Genomic DNA, 19,408 nt, shown 5'->3' with positions numbered 1-19,408 from the left:
AGCCTAGGAGAGTTTCCGAGAAAATTCCGAAAAAGTCAACACAGGAAATATTCCCTAGAATATTCCAAGAATATTGTTAAATATTTCAGGCCCAATTTGGAATTGGGCTAAGCCGAATTAGTGGCGCAAAGGTTTGGGCTGGGTTTCGGCTTAGGCCCCCCCCTTTTTTTTTTTTGAACCGGATCGGGTTGACTTGCCAGACTGAGCGAAGAAGGACACTGGTCTTTGGCCGGGAAACTTCCCGAGCTCTGTTCGAGCTCAAAACTCAACTAAAACCAGCAATCTAATATACCAATTTGAAGCTCTAAAGGAGAGGAAGAGAAATATACCAACATAGGGTCCTGATGTGGCCAGAACGAGTCGAAAAACAGCTCGAAGCCGCCGGATCTCTCGCTGGAATCTGGGAAAACAAAGAACAAACCCAAGTAGGCTTAAAACTCTCGGTTTTTTACTTGAAAACAACCTAATTCAGTCATAAAATATTACTAGCAATTAAAACAACCCTATTCACTTGAAGCTCACCCTGCCATTGTCGAGGCCAAACTTGTTGGAGAAGTTGATGGATGGTCTCAGCTCAGTTCTATGCGCTGTGAGTACATAGAGGAAGTTGAAGCCGACATGAGGAGGAGTGAAGAACACGTCGCCGTCGTTGGAGCTGGCGAGGGTGATGGTAGTTGTGGTGGTGGATGCTCGGAGGGGGGGAGAAAATGAAAATGACAAAAAGAAATGGGCGGAAAAGACAGCCGAGAGAAAGATGGTAACGAGAGAGTGTTCGAGAGAGTCTTCCGAGGGAGAAAAGGAACATGTGGAAGAGGGTGAATGGTGGACGTGGGTCCCACTCATAAAAATCTGAAAGGAAAAGTAATAAAATAACTTAGGCCAATTATTTAGGATTATGAAATGACAAAAATGTCATTTGACTTCGTAATTCCGTAAATTCGTCATCCTAACTCCAAATTAGATTCTGCTTGCGTCTACGTATTCGTACCGTCGAGTACTTTGAGAATAGTACTTTGAGAATACGGTAGAAGAATGAGTCATATGTCTCTCTCTCAACAATAGTCAGCAAAAGTCAAAATCCTTGTCTCTAGAGCATTTTTGTCAATTCACACTTTTCAAATTTATAAAATCATAGAACTAGGGATAGGTTGTCACAAAAAATGGAAGCTTTATATATAGAACAATTTTTACTATATTTCAAGGAACTCCACTAGTTTTTAAACATGTCAAGGAGAGACAAAAGTATAAAAACAATTAAAGCCTTGCCCAAAAACATGAAAAGAATATTTTAAAATGCTAACCATACCCCTAAGATTTTAGGCTTTTAATAGAACTTAGCCTTCACAACTCCAACAAAATTAATATGTGCCATAAACTTAACCAATCCTTGACTATTGATGCAGAACAAGTTTTGAAACTATATGCAGTATAAGTTTAGTTCATTTATTACTATAATCAGTTCAATTAGTATTGAACCATTTTTGCAGAATCAGTTCAACCCATCCTCGACCATTTTTGCAGAATCAGTTCAATCTGTCTTTAACCATTTTTGCAAAATTAGTTCAACCCATCATTGATTATTTGCAAAATCAGTTCAACCCATCTTCGACCATTTTTGTAGAATCAGTTCAACCTGTCCTCGACCATTTTTGCAAAATCAGTTCAACCCATCTTCGATCATATTTGCATAATCAATTTAACCCGTCTTTGACCATTGTTGCAAAACCAGTTCAAACTGTCTTCGACCATTTCTGTAGAATCAATTTCCAATACATGTAAAATCAGTTCTGTATACTTTTTTACTTTAAAAAAAAATATGTAACTTAATTGACTTTAATACTTTAAAAAAAAATATGCAACTTTCTTACTCATGCAAGGGAGGTGAAGGTTACGGAAGAATCAAGAGCATCATAGAGCACGAAATTGAATCAGTTATATATATATATATATATATATTTTTTTAATAGAATCAGCTTGTATAGTTTTAGAAGAATTAGTAAATGGGGAAGCTTAATTTGTGTTGAGTTGGGTTAGATTGATCCTTACTCTGTACTTGTAAGTTCCAAAGAATTTACTTTTTTTATCAATCAAATTAATTTCAAAGTTTAGTAACATCCTCCTTCAAATTAAATTAGTCATTGTGTATTAATTTAATTTCTCTTGTGCAGGCTCGATCATGTGTTCTATCCTTTGAAAGTTGATTGAGCTATGTCCAAATGTATAAGGATATAAGATTGATGCTTGTTTTGTTATTTGGTCTTTTGTTCAATTGGATCAATTTTCCTTATCCTTTTAAAAAGCTAGAGGGCATATTTGATGTACCTGAAACAAATAAATTTGAATTGGGTTTTCTAAAGTCTCATTCCTAAGTGTAAATATAATTGTTTTAGCTTTCGTACTAGTCAACCTCACCTAATGATGGGAAGCTCTCTCTTGCGGCAAAAAGGTGTAGATGCCCAACCTCTACATACTGCATCATCTCTTTGAAGTTTGAACCTCGAGAAACAAGGCGCCTAGGTGGCATGAACAACTTCAATGTTGGAGAGAGAAGTGTAAAAAGATACCAAAAATAAAAAGTATTTTGGTAAGTTAAACTCCAGAGAAAAAAAACCAAATGATGTTATCTTTCACATTTATTGTTTTTTGTTTCTCCTTGAAATGTTAAAAAGTGTTATCTCAATATAAAATTAAGTATTAAAAGCATACTCTATGTGCAATTTTTCCTAAAAAAATCTAATCAGATTTCACACAACTTAAAATTGAGCGAAAAATTAAAAGCCCCTTTGGTATTAATCTTTGCATGCTTTTAGAGAGGAATTATTAATTTTCTTAACTAATACTGAAATATAATATTTTGTTCCTCAAGTAAAGTATTCAAAATAATATGATTCAATCTTAGATTTTGATCAACCAAGTAATGGAACCAAAGTCTCCCTTATGTAAAAAATCATATTCGTAAAAGTCAATCACTTTAGAAATTGAAAACAAAAGTCCATATAAAACTCAAACAAAAGTCAATATAAATCTCAATACACTACGCCCCTAGTTTGGTTGGGATTTCTTGTGCAAGGAATAATAGAAGGTAAAAACTTAATTTGATATGTGATGAGTAGTTCTAGAAGAGTGGTTAGATAAAAAGAGAAATATTAAAGCACTAACTTTTCTTGAGCATCAAAAGATTGTTCAGTAGGAAGGAATAAAATTTGGGTATAGATACAAGCTAAAAAAAAAACTTTTTTATCAACTACATAGAGATTAGGATCGGAATATTTGAAAACTACGTAGAGATTTTAGCTTGAAAACTACGTAGAGATTTTTTTTGAGCATCAAAAGTTGTCTTCGTTTGATTTAGCAACTATGTAGAGATTAGGATCGGAATATTTGAAAACTACGTAGAGATTTTAGCTTGAAAACTACGTAGAGATTTTTTTTGAGCATCAAAAGCTGTCTTCGTTCGATATAACAACTACGTAGAGATTAGGATCAGTATATTTGAAAACTGTTCCAAAAACAACAAACATAAGAAATTGAGTAAAAGCAACTAATAAACTTGAGGATGCATGAACACAAATTGAAAACAAGTCTTGTTACCCAGAACATCTCCAGCCCTGAACTTCTTGCCCTGAGTCCAATGAGATAAGTCAGCACGAGGGCTCCATCCCTTCTCACCCCCACCATATATTCTACCGCATCACCTTCTTCACAATGGAGTAGTAAACTCCAAAACCCCAATTCCAATCACCAAAACTTTGTTCATTTCAATTGCCATCTTTGATTTGATCCCAATGCAAAACCACATTCCTAATCAATTTAATACAACAGAAGCGACTCTTTAAAAATATTGCAAAAGTCTATCATTTTACTCTTTCTTTTTCACAAAAGTATATCATTAAAAGTATGAAATTTTATAGAGCTTTTACTAGTCAGTAAAAATCTATCAAATCTGTGAAAGTCTATCACTAAAAAACTCAACAAAAGTTCATCTAAATCTAAAAACACTTCACCCCTTAGTTTGGGTTGCGATATGTTATGAGTAGTTTTAGAGGAGGGGTTAGATAAAAAGTGTAAAATTTTAAAACATTAAACTTTTGTTGAGCATCAAAAGTTTGCTTAGTCGGAAGAAATAGAATTTGGGTATAGGTAGAAGCTCCGAAAAAAACCTTTTTGATAAATACACACACCCATAATAGTTTTTAGGCTTGAGCATGTCTTGTTCGCTTAGGGTTGCAGTTTAGGTTGGATCGACTTAACTGGCCATGGCAAATTCTATTTTAAATTCAATTGGGTTGGTTAAAACGAAGTAAAAACTCATATGCACGCAACGTGATCTCAACTTGATCTTTGGTTTGTTGGGGCTGGTTGTACCTTGCCTCCCATGTCAGCCCATACTTAACATGATTTATGGTTCATCTTCGCTTATCCACATATTACGTACTACACTTCATATTATCTAAGCTACGTATAAATTTTTAAATACCAATCCTTGAAATTTGGTGGTGTTTTTCATTTGTAAAAATGAGTTATAGCGTTGCCTTTACTCTTCTTTCGGTTGAAGCTTTTTTGTTGGCATATAAATTATAATTTTGTAAGTTAATTCAACTTTGCTTGGTTGACACTAAAAATGATCTTGATGCTATATAGTTCAACTTTTGAAAAATCTTATGTCACCACCTGATTTTGATTTAATGGGCCGACCCGTGATTATGCTCTAATTTGCGCGACTCGCAAGCCCGGCCCGGCCATTAACTCAAAACAAACGACTCCTGTACCGACTGCGAAGAAGCTCATTGATCCAGCCACAAATTCACAGCGTCCGTGCAACAATGGTGAAAGCCGTCGTCGGCGAGGAAACCCAGCTCAAACTAGCCGAGGATCGCCTCGAGAAATCCTCCACCCCCGTGCAGGTTCTCTCTCTCTCTCTCTCTCTGTAAAGATTGTTGCTTCTGAGTTTTACGGTTTTTGATTTGTTGGTTATGAAAATTCAGGTGGGGCTCCTCATAGGCAAGCTCAGCAACTCTCTAGACCGAGGCTTTGTCTTCGATTTGATCCCAACGCCGCCGAACGACGCCGGAGCGGCTCCTTGCTCCGTCCTCGAGCCTGCCAAGGACGACAAGAGAAAGGGGCCTAAACCCAAATCTCAGCCCTCCGATTCCTTCTCTCTCTCCATTGACAAGGACTGGGTCGCTGAACATGCCCGTCAGGTAAGCAATAACATATAAAAAAAAAATGTTCCTTTATTTATCTATGCTTGCATATTTATATTCCTATTTGTGTGTGTGTGTGTGTGTGTGTGTAATTTACAATATTTGATCTGGTTTCTGGGTTTTGCTCATTGTGCTTGTGTATTTGTATTAAGGGTTGTCATGGCGCAATTTGTTTGATGTTTCAGGTGTCTAGAATGTTAATGGGTGGCATGAAAGTGGTTGGCATATACATTTGGGCTAGTGATAGCGCTTTTAAGAATTCGAACATCACGCTTTGCCAGGTATTATTTTATCCCGAATTGGATTGGTCTTGTTTGATATATGGATGTTTCTTTGTAGAGCTTGATTCTGGTTGCTAAAATGTTGATCAACCATCACTTTGTGGAATGTGCTCTCTGAGCTTGGTTGTGTCTAGAAGGTGATGTAGGATACGGTTGGGCAGCGAATTTAGGTAGTGTAGCGGAAGAGAAAATACAAAAAACTGAAATTAAAACAAAAATAAAAGATATCTGGTTTTGACTCTTTAGGAAATCAAAAGACTAAAACCCTAAATATTAAAATACTAAATGCCTAGAGATTAAAAGATTAAAACACCCTTTGATTTAGGCCAGACTCCACTTTGGTTCCGCATCAAAAGGATGGTGGGTTTAACTGTGCATAAATCCCTGCTTAGTCACGGTGAGATATGTCGGAAGGATAAATGTGAGATTGATTGGTGAAGGCTTGGTTTCCATAGTCAGCTTTTGGCTGTTGGATGTTGATGTGATCTGTTAGGCATATCAAGTAAAGCTGGAATTCATGAAATTAGGTCTTATACAACATGTGGAAATTTTAAAGTTACCATAAATCAAGTAGTAAAGAAATCTTGGCTAGTTATAATGGGTCAGCTATGATCAATACAGGACTGCCTATATTCATTTTAAACTTGTAGCTAACATAAGCAAATCTGTGGAAAACAATGATTTTTTTATTTATTAATGGAAAAGGCCCTTGCAGACTGTAATGGGAGTTGCCAAAGCAGCGCCCCTCTCAGAGATTGATTGGGATGAGAGACTGCTTATTCACATTTGTTATAGTCCAAGGAGGTATCTTCCCAACCTGAATTGTCCCAATTATTCCCTCTTAAATTGTCAAATTTTATTTCAGGCTGACTAAAGAGGTTATTTCTGTAGGTGGGCATGTCGAAATTGTGCAGTAGCTTCAAATATTACGTCAAGCAGCCTAAGACCTTGTGACTTCAAAATGGGAAGGGTCCTAAATTCCCTTCAACATTTTAGGTGCATGTACAACTTTGATATCAGGTACCGTCAGCTTTTCTTATTTAATGATCTTTATGTAACTGAAAGTGGAGGATTTCGTTTATTTATGGCTTCTGAAAATGTAGGAATTTGTTTTTCCTCTCAATAGTTCAGGTAGTTGAAAGTCCTGCCTACCAGAGTGCTCTTGTGCTATATTTATATTTTCTTAAAACTTAAAAATAAAATTTTCCTGTGATTTTCACACACACCTAAAATTTAGGACCCTTTTTTAATCTACTTTTCCTTTCAGTAGCCCATTTGAGGATAATTTTGAAGTCCCTTTTTCATCATGGATTAAAATTTTAAAACACCTGATGCCATTTATTTTGATTTTGAAAACACCCAATTTTGTTGATCGAAAGAACATGAAAGGATACAGATTCCTTCAAACATAAAGTAAACAATGAGCTCAGTTCAAGCAAAAGCAAACGGTGAGCTGATTATCCAACTGTCAAGTATATTAAACTATCAATATCTAACCAAGATGCTACTGGAGGCCATTTTGAAACTTAAATCTTAGTGGCATACCTTATTTATCATCGCAGTTGATTTCTTATCCACTATTAAGTCATATCCAAAGCCAACACTGACGTTGAACCTTAAATCTAAACCCTTTGCCTTTTGCGGCGCTCGAGTATGCATCGGAGCTTTCAAGACTTTAGATTGCTAAACCGGCCAGAAGCAGACCTATGTCAGTATAACCCTTCTTTTAAACACTTTGGCAGTGATCCTGGATTGGAGTGAATCCACATATAAAGACCTTCCAAAAAACTGGTTAACAGACGACATTCAAATGGATTGGACTGAATCCACATAATAAAGAATTTCCAAAAAACTGGTCAACAGACGACATTCAGATCATGATTCTATTTTCTTTTTGTCTTAAAACCTTGGCACAGATCTAATCTACGATCCTCCCACATGTTCAATCTTTTTTTAGTGGTTTCCCGAGAGATCTTTACATTAATGCAACCTTCATTTTGCTCCGCCATTCACTGGGGCTTTGGTCGCCGGCTCTCCTGTCATTAGGTCACCCACTTCCTTGACCTTCTAGCATCAAATAATGAGAGATATGTAAAAAGCAGGTCCGATTACGCCTAATCCTATATTGAATGTGACTTGTACTGAGCTTCTACCTCTCCCACTTGATAGATTGCATTCTCAGAGTACTGGGGGTCTATCCAATTTAATAATAGTATTTTTGGTTATTGATGCTTTGTTACAACACTAGTGCTATAGTTGTGTTTAGGTTTTCTCATGGTAGTTATTGTTTCCCAGATTGCCCATATTTCACAAGAATTCATCAAATCTCCAAACTTTTAGTGAAGCCCTTCGTCATGGTATTTCAGTTCATGCGAAAGATTTAAGAAGTGCAAAAGCCATGTTTGATGGAAATTTGGTAAGTAGCTCATTGACTTGTTCCTCTGAAAGTGAAAATTACTGTGCACATTTTGTTAACATGCAAAAGTGTGGTACCTCGAATGCCTGTTAATGTGCTGGATTCTTGTGTGTAAGCTAGTGCACGGGATGGAGTCTTTGTTAAGTCTCTGGATGAGCATGGGTTGGTTCTATTGATTCGTATGTTGATGATATCTGTGAAGTAATAGTATACCATGTATGTCTTAAAGTCCAAAGTAAAAGTTTTCTCAGTCTGCATTGCATGCGCAACTTCTTCTTTGCAACTTTGATGTTTTCGTTGCAAGTTGATAGAAGTATACTAAATCTGGGTAGTGATGCCTGTAGGAGAGTGCTGTAGAAAGTTACCTATAATATCTCAAGACTTTTAAGGTATGTTTTGTTTATTTCAAGTCGTTGTAGGTGAGAAAGTTGATACAGCTTGTCATATTAGAATTTTGTTTTGTGCTTCTCAAAATTAGGTTTAAGCCAGATTTTAACGACAATTTTCATCTATTAGCAAATAGACTTACTCATAAGCACAAATTTATCCACAAAGTCATGAATAAACATTCATCATTTTGTTGATAAAAAGTTCCTGTGTGCTTTATTGGACCTGGCTTTGACATATATGCAGCTGCCACAGAGGTTCAATATATCTCTAGTAGGCTGACAGAATCTTGGTTACCACTAGGTTCGAGCCTATATATTTTTTTTTCTATTCAGGTGAACCTAATTTGGCTCCAAGACAAATTCAAGGTGTACTAGTGTTCTCTTGCTACTCTATGGAGTAGGGACTATATTTAAAGCAATCATCCGGACTCTTAAAAAGTTTTCGTTATCATTTAAACCTTTATAGGTGATATTAGAAACCCACGTTCTTGTTTGTGAAGTAACTTTTTTCGTTTAATTTTATTGCTACCTCTATGATTACAGATCTAAATATGAGGAATTTAACCATATTCTAGCTGTGGTAAAAATAAAATAAAAATTCATCAAAAGGCAGTCAGCAGAAAAAAATAATAAATAAAACCTTGATCTGTGTCTTAAGGTGGTGCACTTTAAGTCATAGATTCAACATCTTTTAAACAAAATATGACCTTTCCTTTGAGTAAATTATTATCGTCCTTGAGTTAAGCTTGCTTGGTTTTCCCTGAGTTTCTGCCTTTTCATTTTTGCATGCGATACTAACCAATTTCAACACCAACATCACATGTGTAATGAAGTCCCTCTCGAATTTCCTTTACTGAAAAAATTCAATTTTGATTGAACCTTGTGGTTAATTTTACATTTTTTAAGTGATGCAAACTAAACCATTAATCATATTTACAGCTTAAAGCAGAGTGTTTGAATTGTGCTATCCCCTTGTTAAGTCTTTTAGCCTCAAGTTCTCATCCAGATTTCTCTGTTTTGCATACAACTTTAGGTTGTTAACGATGATCTATGCACATTGGATGGTCTGCATGAAGTCGAGTTGCTTCTACCATTTATGAAAGATACTGAAGGTTTGTTTATGCATTATTAATTTTTCTGTTCAGTTCTTTTTTTTTTTTCCATGAATTGCTTCTTCCCTTTCGAGTTTCTATCCTAATATGCATCTATATTGTGTAAAGCTTGCAGCCAGAAAGATACTGTTGGTGTTGTTGATTTTAGCGGTTCTGTGTGTTCCTTTGCATTTTTAAATCCCAAAGAACCAATTTCACAAGCTGTTGCTGATATTAAGGTATACAAGAGATAGTCACTGTTATTTAGCCATTCCTGATGTTACACTGAAAATTAATATCGGTTTTAGTCTGCTAACACACAACATTTGAAATGTAAAGTTTTAATTTTAATTTTGAAATTTAATCTAGGTCTGGTAAATAAGGAGTTGGGGTCCATTGTCTCTGTGGAAGGTGTCCAGTTTCATTTTTCAAAGTCCATGTTTCTAGGATTTCCTAAGCAGAGTCGGGTAGCAAAATATCTATTGCATTTTGGTTTCAGAATTGCAGTAAAGACGTTGAGAAGCTTCATTCTACTAGATTTGAATCCTTATCTACATACGTCATTTGAATCAATTGGCAGAATCTTGTGCATATTGTGGAAATCCAAGGGTCTAAGTATTTAAGGAATTTTTTGTTTTCCATGATATGATGTAAAATTTTTAAAGTTTGAGGCCTCGTTTGATAATGAGGATTGGTTTAGGTAGGACTATTCACTATAATTGAAGGCATTTTAAAGGAAGAAATGAATGACAAATTCCTTATGTTGTCCAAGTTGAAGGTTACTCATGAAGAATATTTGTCCCTACTAATCCCCACAAAAATGATACGATTAACAGGGACAACTATTCTTCATGAGTAACCTTCAACTTGGACAAAATAAGGAATTTGTCATCCATTTCTTCCGTTAAAATACCTTTAATATAGTGAGTAGTCCTATCAAGCCAATCCTCTCTATCAAACGAGGCCCAAGTGTTTTCTGATGTGGTAGAAAGAAAACTTTTGCGGTGTCTTGTGTTAAATGTGGTGTTGCTTGCAATTATCGCACAAAGGCCTTGTTTTGATATTTCCACGATATAGTTTTTGCTAGTTTTAATTCCTCTTAGTGCTCATATCCTGTAAAATCATGGACTGCTTGTATGTTTGTAGGATGACATAATCACGAGTCTGCAGAGTAGACTAGATATCATCTGTGATGAGGCAGATGGTGAGGCGGGTCCAACTGAAACCAGTGGCCAGCAAGCAAGAGATGGTGCTGATACTCAGGAACCAAGAGATGGGATATCCAGTGAAACACCTGTTTCTCAAATTGTTCTTCAATCATTCAGGTCTGTTAGGGCTGTTATGTTTTAATAAACCGAGATTTTCACTACGAATTTGAATTATGCCTGATTATATGCCACTTTGATTTTCCATAGTCCTGTTATCTGCGGCTCACATTGCTGAACGTAGGTCACTGTACTGACCACATTTGTTATGCATTCTAAAACAGACAATCAGGCAATCTTTCACTTCCCCGAAGAGTCTTTGTTCCTTGGTTAGCGGGTACATTTGTGTGTGACTACCTACAGCCATCCGAGACATTTGAGGTTTGTACTTATAAACTAAAGATATATTAAGGAAACTGGAATAAAGATGATGCTCCCTTTCGTCTTTGGTTCTGAAGAACTCTATTCGGACTCAATCAAGCGCGAGTTTTTCAGTTACTCTCTTTAGTTCAATGTCTAAGCAGTTCTGACCTTTTGCTTTCCATGGTTGCTTAGGTTCTGAAAGATCGATGTGTCGAGTTGTTGTCTATGGAAGCTCCAGCAGATGACTCAACAATCTTGGAACCAGAAATAGACGCCCCATCTGCAGTGACCAAATCTTTCTGGGATGTGGTGGTGCCGCTTCCCTCGGCATCTAACTCCTGTTTGGAGAAGAGTGGAATCGAAAAATTAAGGGGAGAAAGTAGCCGAAAATCTACAGAGTTCTCTAATGTCAACATCATGGCTGCTGGTATATTCCTTCTTCTCTCTATCATTATAGGATACATTCTCATATTCGTAAGGAGATCATAGTTAAAGCAAGCCTCACTTGTTCACACTAATTTTTTGTGGTCCTATAAAATCAATTTACTTCTTCCATTGAATTTCCTATTACTTTTACGGTAAAAATATGCAGTTGCATTAGATGTGATGAGCATTTTTGATACTGATGATTACGTATTATTGAACATTAATATGATAAATTCTTGGAATTCCTTTTGCTTTAATCTCTCATTCCACGTATAATATGAATTCATGCGTACATTAACAAACCAAGGACAGAGGCTAGCATTCGGACGATGTTTCTAATTTCCAGGTTGATCAAAGTTCGACGTAATTTAAATTATGGTACATGCTTAGAATTCCGTATAATAACCATTTTGTTTTTAGCTATTAGTTTTCAGTGTCTGGCGTGGGAAGAGGGAAGAAGAGGAAAACTCAAAACAAAATGGTTGGTTTTTTTTTTTTTTTTTTTTTTTTTTTTCCGCATTGAATCCTGAGAATATAAGAGGAAATAAGAGAAAAGAAGAGGGAGAGAAGACAAACTGTTTGAAATGGTATTGTAAATATGGGAAGTGTAATTATATTGATTCCGCAAGGTACATAGATATACAGGTCTATGACTTGGAGCTAAAGAAATACAAAGGCCATTAGGATTACTAAACCTTGGTCAATAAATCATGACCGGATTATCCTGCACTAACATCCCTCAGAAAGACAAGTTTGGACCCAAGTAAAAGAAAGCGAGGCTTCGAAAGACCCTTCGTGAGGAGATGCGCAGGTTGATCAACAGATGGAACAGACTGTATCTTAACACGCTCTTGTACAAAATGATAATCAAGCTCGCTATGCTTAGTGAGGGCATGGAAAACAGGATTGGCAGCCATATAAGCAGTACTCAAGTTATCACAAAAGAAAACTATGGATTGAGAAGCTGGAAATTGTAGCTCAAGAAGTAAATAAGAAAGCTAAATAGATTCTGTACAAGCATCAGCTAGGGCATGGTTGTCAAATTCGACACAGTAAGGTGCTTTGTAGAATTCCATGAGATGAGATTAGGACCATGAAAAATAAGATACCCAGAGGTGGAGGGTCGAGTATAAGGACACCCAACCAGTCAGCATCAGAATACCCACGAAGCAAGGGTGGTGTAGTAAACCAGCGAAAAATACAATATCTTGATCAACAGTGCCCTTAACACAACGCAAAATGCGTTTGGCCTTGATAAGATGTGTATTGGTTGGCCGAGACATAAACTAAGCGATGTGATTAGCATCAAATGCAATGTCCGGACAAGTTAAGGTAAGATACTGTAAGGAACCAAAATAGGTGTCGAAATCAAAGAGGAGAGTACCATCATGATTAGAAAGCTCCGCTCGCGAAGCAATAGGAGTAGTGCAAAGTTTACAAGCATATTGGTGCGCTTTAGTAGATCAACATACTTGGTATGAGAAAGATGAAGACTAGGAGGGGTAGGTTGTAACATCCCGGCTCGGGGTCCATCACATCTCGGGTCCGCTCCACCATTGTAGGCACATCACAGCCAGGGTTAGGCTTTGATACCAAATTGTCACATCCCGACCCGAGATCCACCACATCCTGGGCCCGCTCCACCATCGTAGCATGATATTGTCCGCTTTGGATCCCGACCACACCCTCACGGTTTTGTTTTTGGGAACTCACACGAGAACTTCCCAATGGATCACCCATCATGGGAGTGCTCTCGCAGACTACTTGCTTAACTTCGGAGTTTCCATGAAACCCGAAGCCAGTGAGCTCCCAAAAGGCCTCGCGCTAGATAGAGATAAGAATATACATATAAGGATCACTTCCTGGGCGATGTGGGACCTTAAATAGGTCGCACCTCAATAATAAGGGCACTCCATTAAAGCGGTTGATCACAAAACTTCAAGCTACATTAGTTTATTGCCAATAGGATATCTGGTATTATTTATGTAAGACTGTCCATCCATCATCGTGGCGTGCATATAATTACACGGAAGCGCCCTTCTCTGACTTCTTCTCATCAGCAACGTCACTAGGAAGATCAGGCCCACGAGGGATCTTTCCAGGATAATTAGTTATTGAAGAATCAGACCCCATTAAACTGCACATAGAAGACAAAATATTAAACTTCTGCATAAGCTAGAATGCGTGTGCGTGTGACTCTGTGCGCACGTGCGTCTAAATTTAGCGAACAAGAAACTCACCTCCTATCAACAAACACCACTGAACGAAGCTCACAATTAGCAAAGCTGCATAAACAGAATTCCACTCTTAAGCTTAGCAGTTCCGAAATTAAAAAGAGAAAAAGAAAGGGACTGGTTCTCCCTAGTTTAAAGAATAAACACTACCCTGTGCTGCAGAATGTAATGTGCATGCTCTTGACTTAAAAGTTGGGATAAAACAACCACCATAACACTTACGGAGTGCATATTTCGCTCTTGATAGACGGGTGGCAATCATTTCCAAAAGCACTCAAGGTATGAAACAAGAATTCACTGTGACTAACAATTGCAATCTCCTTCTCTTTACGCGTCCACAACCTGGACCAATTGAGAGAAGAGAAAAAGAAAGAATTAACAGTTAACACCTTTCCACATTGCCAATGCAAGAACAATTGTCAAAATAGCTGAAATCCATAACTTAAATCATTAACATGTAACTTGACCAACTTGCGTGATCTACAAGATTTATTGTAAAACTAACAATTACATTATCACTCCAATCAATTCCAAAAAGTGGTTATGAAAATGAACATGAAACAAATGTAAGCTAATGTTGAGAATTATGCTAGATTCTACTTAGGAGAATAAAGTAGTTATGAAAATGAACATGAAACAAAAGTGGTTATGAAAATGAACATGTTGGAAACAGGAGGATGTTAAGAAAAATTGTTGCAATGGTACTTCGGTCAAAACCTATGTAATGAACTCATGGGACACACCCAAAAACTATACACAAATTTCTCCAATAAATTAAATCTTGAGGTGAGAAAACAGCATGACAGGAATATTTTTAAGTTATAATTGAACTCTGGAGAAAACTTGGATTACGAGACAGCATGCCAACGCCTTAAAAACATGATTTGGCGCAGCATACCCGCAGCATAACAATTTTCCTGTTGCTCGCCACAATTTTAAGTTAAGTTTAGATATCATTCTCTTTCTTTTCACCTTTTCTTTTCCTCAGTGATTCTTTTTGTGGTCATGAATAATAAAGAAAGCAGTTAACAAAATGCAATGGAACTTAAGAGTAATTAAGAGATCACCAGTTCAAAAACTCCACTCCCCTAGCTTCCAGTTGTTCAGTTTTCTCTTTAATGTCAGGTGTCCACAAAATGTCGTCCTCATTTTCTATCTAAACAATCAATCAAAGTTGATGGTTAGACAAGCAACCAAAACCAAAGCTAGTAAACCGACGGCCATAGCTTTTGTCAATTTAATTGCAACAAGTCACTTGCCAGTGAAAAATCAATTGCAGGAAAAAGAGGCCGATACTCGCTAATGCTTCTCCTCTTGTCACATGGATGAACACCCTGCAGGAGAAGAGAAAAAACACACATTTAAGTACAATGTCCAGTTAAAACCCAGTGGTTGTGTGAAGGGTGAGAGAAGGAAATTTTGAAATGAACCACTTTCATTTTCTTATTGTTATTGCATGAGTGGAGTCCAAATTACCCAAACCAGACCCCATCTCTGTGTGTGTTTCTTTGTACCTTCTATACATAGCCTACATAGCTCTTACTAATTTTAACTTTTAACATGGCATACCAAATGTTCGCGGCAAAGCTCCACTGCTATAAATGGTGGGGAGTTTAGACTTGAAATTGCAGGATGGTTACTGTTCCCAGCATTTGCAACCATTAGAGGAGGTACATCTATCCCATCTGTGTATGCTTCACCCCCAAAAACACCCACTGCTGTCTGCATGGTCCTACAATGCAACTATTGGTTATAAACAAAAGTGCCTTAACAGCAGCTTAAGGTTTCAAGGAACATATACTTATCCAATCATTCAATAATTAGTTTCATAGCCATTATCAGTTTTCAAAAGAGAGATATCTAAAGGACTGTATGGTTAGCAGTGTCAAGTTTCTAAATCATTTCAACAGCACCTCGTCATCTTAATGTCTATTTGAATCCAACTCGCTTCAACAAATGTAGATTCTTAACTAATCCATTGATGCAAGAGTACCTGCAGCTGTTCTTTTTGTTTCCTTTACAAAAAAACAAGAAACAAATGTTATAATTATACAGTGCAAGATACAAAGCTCTTTTTTGACACATGAAGGGAGCCCAACCAACCTAATTGAAAAGGTAGTATCCTTCTTCATTCAGAGATGGAAGCAAAGATGATCTTAAAGATTAAACTGGTGCATAATTTCACCTGTCTCATAGAATCTGTCATATAATGCTATTGGTTATTTTCTTTCCACAAAGTAAATGGCTTTTTACAAGCTTATGTATTAGAGAACGAGTGTATGCATTTCTTCCTCAAAATTCTATCAAAAAAGTAAGTGTCATGAAAGTTCACAGAAAAAAAAAAAAACACAAGAAAAAGTGGGACTGCTCTAATGATATCCATGCAGAACCTGATCATAGAAGTTTTAGGAAAAAAAAAAATTGAACAGGAGATACCTTAACAAAGGAGATGTTATGACCAAATCAATTTTCTTGAAAAGTCCACATGCTTGAACATGCTTGTGCAGATTATCAACCTGTTATGACAGAAAAAATTGATTACATGGCATTTGTTGATTTATTGTGGGATAAATAAAAAGACCACTTAGCAGCAGACACAAGGAACTTAAAAACTTATAGAAATATTGGTTCAGTACAACATCAAACTTACAGAAATATTTAAAAAAAAAAAAAATACAGTATTTCTAGTACAGCCGGCATATACTGAACAAACTCTAAAACTCTTATCGGTTTAAAGAGTTTGAAAAGATTTACAGTAATAGCATTTTTTATACCAAACATAAACTCAACTAATCAGTTTCATTAGTAATTACCTGACTCCAGCCAAGAGGGGTAAGATGTGCATCAAAAAGATCATAAGACAAGTATGCCGATTGATCCTTCTCGCCTTCCACGTTGTGAATCCCTTGTCCATGCCTTACCTGGATATATGATCACTTAGTCAGAAAACACCTGAATGCACTTCAAAGACCACGATTTAAAAGGACAAAAAAAGAAGAAGGAAAACAGGAATTAAGCCTGTAACAAACCAGGTGAAGAGTTTTAGACCGGTGCAACGGGTAGAGACTTGGACCTGTACTGGCATCCATATCTGCCTCAATCAAACCCCCAACCCCCAAAAATTAACACACAAAAAAATCCACAATATAGAGCACAACCATATCTCAGAAGTATATTCGACGACAATGAATGACATAAAAGTTTCAAAAGAACATGGCATAACATTCGTGTTTCGCACTAAAGCTCTACAAATAAAAAGAAGGAATAAAAAAAAGATTCTACCTTTTTGACTAGTTCCTTTTTTTATTGGTGCAATATCGTTAATTAACTAATCTAAATTAAGGAAAAGGAGATGCAAACTTGTGCCCATATACACTGTTCTGGCCAACTTGGCTATATGAGCAGAGGGTCTTAAGAAGGAATAAACTGATGGATGTCCAATCGCATTACTACTTAATCATCAACAAACACATAAAAATAATAAAATCATAGAAAAATGGTTAATTGCGGTTCCAATACCGTAAAGCAAAATCCTTGATTCTAACTAATTAACGCTAGAGATGGAAGATCAAACTAAGAAATACAGAAGGTAAGAGTTAAGGAGGAAGACAACTGCAGTACCTGGAGGAGAAGAGAAGCAGACGGCGGAAGAACGCGGCGGCGGTTGTGGTAGTGGTAGTGGTAGTGAGATGACCTTTGGAACTTAGAAATGGGAGTGGGGACAAAGGGGCGATCTTGGGAGAGGAGAAATGGAAATGGTCGTGGTCGATGGCTGAATTGATGATTGGTTAACTTACAGTGACACGTACGAAAGCAAGGAAGCACCTTGTGATAGATGAAGAGTACGTGTTTTTATTTTTTTTTTTGATTTGTTGAGAAAGTACGATATTTATTAAGAAAGTTAGAAACCATACAATAGGTGAATATTGTGCATATATAAGCTTCGATAAAAATCTTACCGAAGATTTCAACCGATCGAAGAAAAAAAAAAACATCCCGCACAATTAACTAAAAGATATCTTCACAAACAAATTACAATGGAAAACGATTAATAGGAAACTTCTTCAACTAGTACATCCGCAATTAAGTCTGAAGGTTCTTCATGCCACAACAACAACAACCCATCCCCGCACAAAAAGTCTATGGGCAACTTGATTGGCCTCTCTTTTAACAGAGTATTTATTAATAATAGTCAAAAAATTTAACATCAAATTTTATAAATATCATTTTTTTATAAAATCTTTTAAATATATCAAAAAACTCATTTAAATAGACGTAAATACCTATTAAATCCAAATCACTTGAATTTTGACTACTATTGATAAATACTCCTTTTAACATGACATAAGTGGTGGGAACTTTATTTTTTCTGTTATTAATTTTATTTTTTTATGTACCTCGTGTTATTATATAAGTGGTAATTTTTTTTATTTTTTAAGTTATTAATTGTTTAGCACAAGAATCTCACCAATTGTATAGAGACACGCCATGTTTCGAACACTTTGAAAAATCTCTCCGTATTATAAATGCTTATTTTTTGGTATGACCCAAGTCAAACTTAATTTTATTTAGTTTTTTAAACATATCACCATTTTGCGCCACTCATATTACGGTATAATGATATTCTTTTTTATTTTTAATTAAGATGTCTTAAGTTCAATTCTTGTTAAAGATGATTTTAACCATATTGTTATTAATTCATTATAAGACTTAACCCACTCTCCATTTCCTTCAGTCAAATCCATCATCGTCTTGTTCCTTCTCTTGGATCTTCTTCCATCTACCCACACTGACGCCACTTCGAGTGTGGATCTGACGGCGCTGTGCGCAAGAGAAAAATAAAAATTGGTTCCAATATCCCATTCTCAACGATAAAGACTGAAATGCCAAAAAAAAAAAGAAAAAAAGAAGAAAGGTTTAAATTTCAGGGGGCATACCAAAGATTAACCAAGAACCTAGAAGTTGGACAAATGTTGTTATTTTTTTTTTTTTACAGATGAGAATAACTTACGTATAAATGCAATATGTGTGATGCATATGATATTTTTTATTTTAATAAACGATATTATCTACATTAAAGGGATGGAGAAGTAAGCTAAGTCTCACAATAGACTGGTAATAATGTGGTTTAAATTTTTCTTTGACGAGAATCGAACTTAAGACATCTTAATTACTAGTGAAGACGAATACCACTAGACTGTAATACTACGTAGCAATGTGTAGATATGCACATGATATTGTATTATCATGAATTCTAACTATATTTCTTATTTATCTTTTATTAGTTAACCTTTCTCGCTCATTTTTTGTCACTTTGTATGTCGATTTCTCTATTGTTATTGTGCAAGTGAACCGCAGTGGAAAATGTAATTGGAGAAGGCAAATAGGAAAGACTTTCCTCTTGTATTATTGTCTCAAGATCCGATTATGACATTCGGCCATTCAAGGGGAGCAAATTCTTCTTCTGTACAACCGGTCGTATCAACATTCTACATGCATGAAACTACCACATAGACCTGGTTGTTGAAAAAATGCAAGGGACTCCTATGCTGTGTATAGCTGCATGAACACATGGCCCCTGTCTGACGCTACAAATTCTCCATAGAGAGACGTACGCAACCATAATTGGCGGTTCTTTTACCTTTGCGTCATTGGCTGCAAGGTCGTCGTGAGCTTCTTGGCAGTTTCAGTGGCTGAGCCACCTTGCATGCTCAAATTCGAGCCGAATTCACCTTGTTTGAGCCATAATTGATGCGGATCCATCTTGATTCGGCGGTGGTGTGGACCTATGACGGAGCC

At 36.4% G+C, this 19,408-nt stretch overlaps 2 protein-coding genes across 7 annotated transcripts; one reads left to right on the top strand and one right to left on the bottom strand.

The window, feature by feature from the left end:
* Positions 1-4,730: 4,730 nt before the first annotated feature.
* Positions 4,731-12,964, top strand: LOC125476976 (protein odr-4 homolog). 3 transcript variants are annotated; one of them, XM_048583694.1, is made up of 12 exons: positions 4,731-4,904; positions 4,986-5,201; positions 5,390-5,485; positions 6,201-6,289; positions 6,377-6,505; positions 7,781-7,901; positions 9,324-9,402; positions 9,511-9,620; positions 10,528-10,706; positions 10,871-10,967; positions 11,142-11,376; positions 12,433-12,964. In XM_048583694.1, exons 1-12 carry the CDS (start codon positions 4,824-4,826, stop codon positions 12,441-12,443), a joined length of 1,443 nt encoding a protein of 480 aa, XP_048439651.1. In that variant the 5' UTR covers positions 4,731-4,823; the 3' UTR covers positions 12,444-12,964. The 3 variants fall into 3 exon arrangements, with proteins under 3 accessions (XP_048439651.1, XP_048439652.1, XP_048439650.1); XM_048583693.1 differs by lacking the exon at positions 12,433-12,964 and having other exon boundaries at positions 4,732-4,904; positions 11,142-11,632; XM_048583695.1 differs by lacking the exons at positions 9,324-9,402; positions 9,511-9,620; positions 12,433-12,964 and having other exon boundaries at positions 11,142-11,632.
* Positions 12,965-13,265: 301 nt separating this feature from the next.
* On the bottom strand, positions 13,266-17,425 carry LOC103941212 (phosphoglycerate mutase-like protein 1). 4 transcript variants are annotated; one of them, XM_048583587.1, is made up of 10 exons: positions 17,223-17,425; positions 16,639-16,700; positions 16,423-16,530; positions 16,046-16,125; positions 15,179-15,341; positions 14,869-14,943; positions 14,677-14,765; positions 13,832-13,951; positions 13,616-13,660; positions 13,266-13,512 (listed from the first exon to the last, which is right to left on the bottom strand). In XM_048583587.1, exons 2-10 carry the CDS (start codon positions 16,696-16,698, stop codon positions 13,398-13,400), a joined length of 855 nt encoding a protein of 284 aa, XP_048439544.1. In that variant the 5' UTR covers positions 16,699-16,700; positions 17,223-17,425; the 3' UTR covers positions 13,266-13,397. The 4 variants fall into 4 exon arrangements, 3 of the variants coding, with proteins under 3 accessions (XP_048439544.1, XP_009349683.2, XP_048439543.1); XM_009351408.3 differs by having other exon boundaries at positions 17,231-17,424; XM_048583586.1 differs by lacking the exon at positions 17,223-17,425 and having other exon boundaries at positions 16,639-16,968.
* Between the last annotated feature and the right edge of the window lie 1,983 nt (positions 17,426-19,408).

The sequence above is a fragment of a genome, unplaced genomic scaffold (genome assembly GCF_019419815.1).
Source record: "Pyrus x bretschneideri cultivar Hongxiangsu unplaced genomic scaffold, Pyrus_bretschneideri_v1 Contig2, whole genome shotgun sequence".
NCBI classification, from domain to species: domain Eukaryota; kingdom Viridiplantae; phylum Streptophyta; class Magnoliopsida; order Rosales; family Rosaceae; genus Pyrus; species Pyrus x bretschneideri.
The sequence above is the reverse complement of the archived record's forward strand: the minus strand, read 5'-3'. Positions and strand labels throughout refer to the sequence as shown.